Source organism: Arachis hypogaea, chromosome 16 (assembly GCF_003086295.3).
Source record: "Arachis hypogaea cultivar Tifrunner chromosome 16, arahy.Tifrunner.gnm2.J5K5, whole genome shotgun sequence".
In the NCBI taxonomy this organism is placed as follows: Eukaryota; Viridiplantae; Streptophyta; class Magnoliopsida; order Fabales; family Fabaceae; genus Arachis; species Arachis hypogaea.
In genome coordinates this window covers 88,628,000-88,632,814 of record NC_092051.1, presented here as the reverse complement: position 1 = coordinate 88,632,814, position 4,815 = coordinate 88,628,000, and the positions used below count along the sequence as shown (strand labels likewise).

Genomic DNA, 4,815 nt, shown 5'->3' with positions numbered 1-4,815 from the left:
AGTAACCGGTTGACCTACCTGCTGAAGGTAGCAATCCGGAAAGTCGCCGTACCCCCTTGCTCATCTTTGAGTGCACTGAGGACGGTGCAAACTTTTAAGTGTGGGGAGGTCGTCTGACCAGTCGGCGTTTTTGGGTGACAAGTTTCTAATCCTAACACTTTTGCATTTCATTTTTTTTTTGGTCTTTTAGGATATTTTGCTGCATTTTCTTATTTTGCATCTATATATAGTAAGCTTAGTCAAAATAATGAAAATTTTCAAGAAATTTATCTATAGGGCACCCCAATTGATTGAAAATTTTTTTTCTTAGAACTTGCTTGAATTATACATTATAATCATGTTTTTGAGCTAAGAATACAAGCATGTGAGATTTGAGCCTAATTGTGTAGTTACATCACATAACCACTTATTTTCATTCTTGTGTGCATTATTCTCTTCCTATAATTGTAATCTTTGATTTGTTTGATTCTTTATGTCCATTATTTTGTGTATGAATGTACTTATAGGATTGAGGCCATTGTTTTGAATAGCCCACTTACCCAAATAGCTACCTTTTATCTTCCATTGTTAGCCAATTTTGAGCCTATGCTTAACCCAATTGTTCTTAATTTTAGCACATTACAAGCCCTAAGGGAAAAATAATAAATGTCCCTTGTTTGGATCTTTGATTAGCTTAGGCTAGTGAGAGTGCTTATCATTCAAGTTTGGAAGAGTTGGGAATATTGGTTGGAATAAAAGAGTGTTTTTTGTATTTTTATTGGAAATATTGGGAATTGGATACATACTCATGCATTAAAGGTAAAACTATATGCATTGATACTTTTGTATATATTTTATTACAAAAAGAAAAAAATATATATACAAAATAAAGAATAATATATATCAAAAGAAAAACAAATACAGAAAAAAAAAGAAAGAAAAAGAAAAACAATAAAAAGAGGACAAAATGCCGCAAAGTAAAGCTCAATAATAATCAATGCATATGTGTGGTGATCAAAAAGAGAATGTATAAGTGTGAAAAAGTGAAGAATGGGTAGTTAGGTTAGCTTTGAAATTGTATAGGTTGTCATAGGTTAGGTGTGAAGTTTAAGTTAATCAAAGATTCAAATTCTAGCTCATTTGACCATATGAATCCTTACTTTGACCCTAGCCCCATTACAACCTATGGGAAAGTCCTCATGATAATTGTATGCATGCATGAAATAATTGTTGATTGTTAGATGAAAAATAAATCTTGAAAAGCATGATTAGGAGAGAATTGAGTGAATCGACCCTATACACTTGAGTGACTAGAGCGGATACACATCCAGTGAGGGTTCGATCTCTCAATTACATGTTTCCACCCATGATCATCTTTTCTTGCAAGTTTGTAAAATCTTTAAATAATTCAATTCAATTGTCGGTTTGATTTGATTGCTATAACGTTAGCCCTTGTACTTATATATGTATTCTTCGGAGTTGATTTATTTTGACCAAGTAATTGCATTCATATAGATAGATTGCATGTAGATAGGTTGCATATAGTTAGTTGCATTGAATAAATGTTGATACCCTTTGCTTCTTTCTTGAGTTTAGCATGAGGACATGCTTGGTTTAAGTGTGAAAAAGTTTGATAAACCCCAATTTTGTGGTTTATCTTGTGCTTATTTCGGGAGATTTTATCACATTTTCTCACATTTATTCAATGAAATAGCATGGTTTTGTAATTCTCCCTTAATTTGCCCCAAAGTGTAAAAACATGTTTTTTAGGCCTTAAAATAGCTAAATTTAATTCACTTTAATTCCATTCGATGCCTTGATGTGTTGGTTGAGTGATTTCAGGTTCATAAGGCAAGTATTGGATGGAAGAAGGGGAGAGAAAAGCATGCAAAATGGAGAACTCAAGGAAAAAAAAGGATTTGGGGTGCATACGCCAACGCACACGCGTGACAGACGCGCACGCATGGATGGAAAAATGCCAAGCGACGCGCACGCATATGCGTCACTGCTCGCATGTGACCTCATTAAAGTGAAAATACTAGGGGCGATTTCTGAGCTGCCCAGGCCTAAATCCAACCCGTTTCTGAGGGTATTTCATGCAAAATTCAAGCTTGGGCAAATTTGGGGAGAACTTAGTTGTAGGATAGCATCATGTAGGTTAGTTTCTAGAGAGAGAAGCTCCATCTTCTCTCTAGAATTAGGGTTCTTAGGGTAATTGCATCTTAGGTCTAGGATTTAATTCTTGTTTTCATCTTGTTTCCTTTAAAATTTCTTGTTTCTACATCTCAATTCTCTTAGTTTGTAGTGTTAATTTCTCCTTTTATGCCTCTTTTAATCATTGATGAACTCTTTTTGGATTTGTATTTTCTTTAATGCAATTGATGTTTTATGTTCCTTTTATTGTTGAATTGAGTTGTTGATCTTACTTTTCTTGCATTGGGTAGTTGTAGAATTTATCTTTCCTTGCAATTTACCATGCTTTCCCTTTATGCCTTCCAAGTGTTTGACAAAATTCTTGGTTGGTTGTTAGAGTAGATTTTTCAGCATTCTCGGCTTGGAAAGAGGAATTAGGCAATCTTGAGTCATTAAGACCCAACTTATGTTGGTGATCTAGAGTTGTTAGCTAGTATTGTTTCCATTGATTCTAATCTCTTGATAATTCATTTAGTAAGTTGATTAGGACTTTTGGATTGAGATTAGATAGTCTTATTTGACTTTCTTCGAGTGTGAAGATAACATTATACCTTCTTCCATCGTTGGGGATGACGAAATAAGATAAATTCTTGTTAATTATTGTTATTAGTGGCTAGTATAGAAAGCCTATATTCTCAATCCTTGCCATGAATGTCTCTCTTTTATTAATTGCTTGTTTCCTTTATTTTCTTGTCATTTACTTTCTTGCCCATTTATAAATCAAACCCCTTGTTCCTTCATAGCCAATAATTGACCACTTCAATGCAATTCCTTATGAGGTGACTCGAGGTTTAAATACTTCGGTAAATTTTCATTTGGGGTTTGTACTTGTGACAACTAAATTTTTTATTTGAGTATTGTTAGTTGGTTGGAAACTATACTATCAATGAGAATTCTTTTGTGTGAAATTTCTAACCATACGACAATATTCAACTATCAATAAGCATACTTGAGGTGAGGTGGAAAGGGCTTCAACTCCATGTTCAGCTCATGTCTTTGCACTTGATCATCTGGAACCACTTGAGGGCAAGGTGTCTTTAGTTTACTCAGAGGGTTTCTCCACACTTGAACCTTGAACAACGTTCTTCTCATCAACTGCCTCTTGGTGAACTTCAGCCACAGTCTCATTAATAATATGACACCGGAAGATAGAGTAGTTTTTCGGTGGATGCTTCATAGCTTCATCAAGGTTGAAACTCACTGCTCTTCCATCTATCTCAAGGGAATATGTACCCGAGAAGGCATCCAATTTAAACCGAGAAGTCTTCAAAAATGGCCTTGCAAAAGATAGATGATGGTCTTCCTGAGTCATTAGGGGGCATCTCTAGAATGTAGAAATCAATAGGAAATGTCAACCCTTTAATGCTCACCAAGACATCTTCCGCAATGCCAACTACAGAGATTATGCTCTTATTTGCCGAAATAAATCGGGCTGCTGACCTTTTCAATGGTGGAAGCTTCAAAGTATCATAAATAGATAATGGCATAATACTGACACATGCACCTAAGTCACACATGCAATCAACAAACTGCACACCACCTATAGTGCATATAACCATACACGGACCGGGAGTACCACATTTCTCCGGTATAGCACCCATCAAATTAGAAATCGAGCTACCCAAAGGAATAGTTTCTAAATCATGAATCTTCTCTTTATTCATGCACAAATTCTTTAGAAACTTAGCATATTTAGGAACTTGTTGAATAGCATAAAAAAGGGGAATAGTTACCTCAACCTTTTTGAAGATATCTACCATGTTAGGATCTAGCTCTACTTGCCTTTTAGTCCTCCTAGGAAGGTGTGGAAAAGGAATGGGAATGGCGTCTTTCAAAACATTGTCTTCCTTAGATACTCCATCCCTTGGTTGAGCAACTTCTTCTTCAACCGTCTCTTGTACCTCATCCTCGTCTTCCACATCTTCTACCTCAACAACCTCTTCGTCTTGAATGTCTTCTCTTGAGCTTAGCTCCATGGGACTCCTCTCTTGCAATGTAGTGCCGGATCTCAAGGTGATGTCATTGATTCCACCCTTGGAGTTAGGTAAAGGTTGAGAGGAAAGTACACTAGAGCTTGAAGATTGAGCGTTGGAGATAGAGGGTGGGTCCATACGGAAGAGAAGAGCTTAGATGGTAGAGGTAAGACCGGTTATGCTAGAGGCAACTATGGCTTGAAGCTCTTTTTGTCCTTGCATAAGAGAGCGAAGCATCTCATCGTTGGAGGAAGAAGGAGGGTATGTAATTTAGGGGGCTTGTGGTTGGTTGAGTTGAGGTGCTTGAGCTTGCCTTTGGTGAGGTGGTTGGTATCTTTGGCCTTGGTTTTGCTCTTATTATTGAGGGTTTTATTGATACCAGTTTTGTTGGTAGTTATTATTCCACCTTTGATTTCCACCATTGTCTTTGCCTCCTTGGTTGTAGTTGTCCCTCCATCCTTGGTTGGGATTGTCTTGCCAACCTTGATTGTAATTACCACCTTAATTGTAGTTACCGCCTTGTTGATAGTACCCTTGATTTGGACGTTTGTAATAAGCATTGGTAGCCGCCAAGGTGTTGTCCTCTTGGAGTTGTAGACATTCATCAGTGTAGTGCGAGTAGCAAGCACAACCTCCACATACTCTCTGAGGAACTAACTATTGACAGTGT

At 36.8% G+C, this 4,815-nt stretch overlaps 1 protein-coding gene across 1 annotated transcript; it reads right to left on the bottom strand.

Annotated features, from left to right (window-relative positions):
* Nucleotides 1-3,214: 3,214 nt before the first annotated feature.
* On the bottom strand, nucleotides 3,215-4,283 carry LOC112757216 (uncharacterized). The gene is made up of 2 exons (XM_025805823.1): nucleotides 3,543-4,283; nucleotides 3,215-3,496 (listed from the first exon to the last, which is right to left on the bottom strand). Exons 1-2 carry the CDS (start codon nucleotides 4,281-4,283, stop codon nucleotides 3,215-3,217), a joined length of 1,023 nt encoding a protein of 340 aa, XP_025661608.1.
* Between the last annotated feature and the right edge of the window lie 532 nt (nucleotides 4,284-4,815).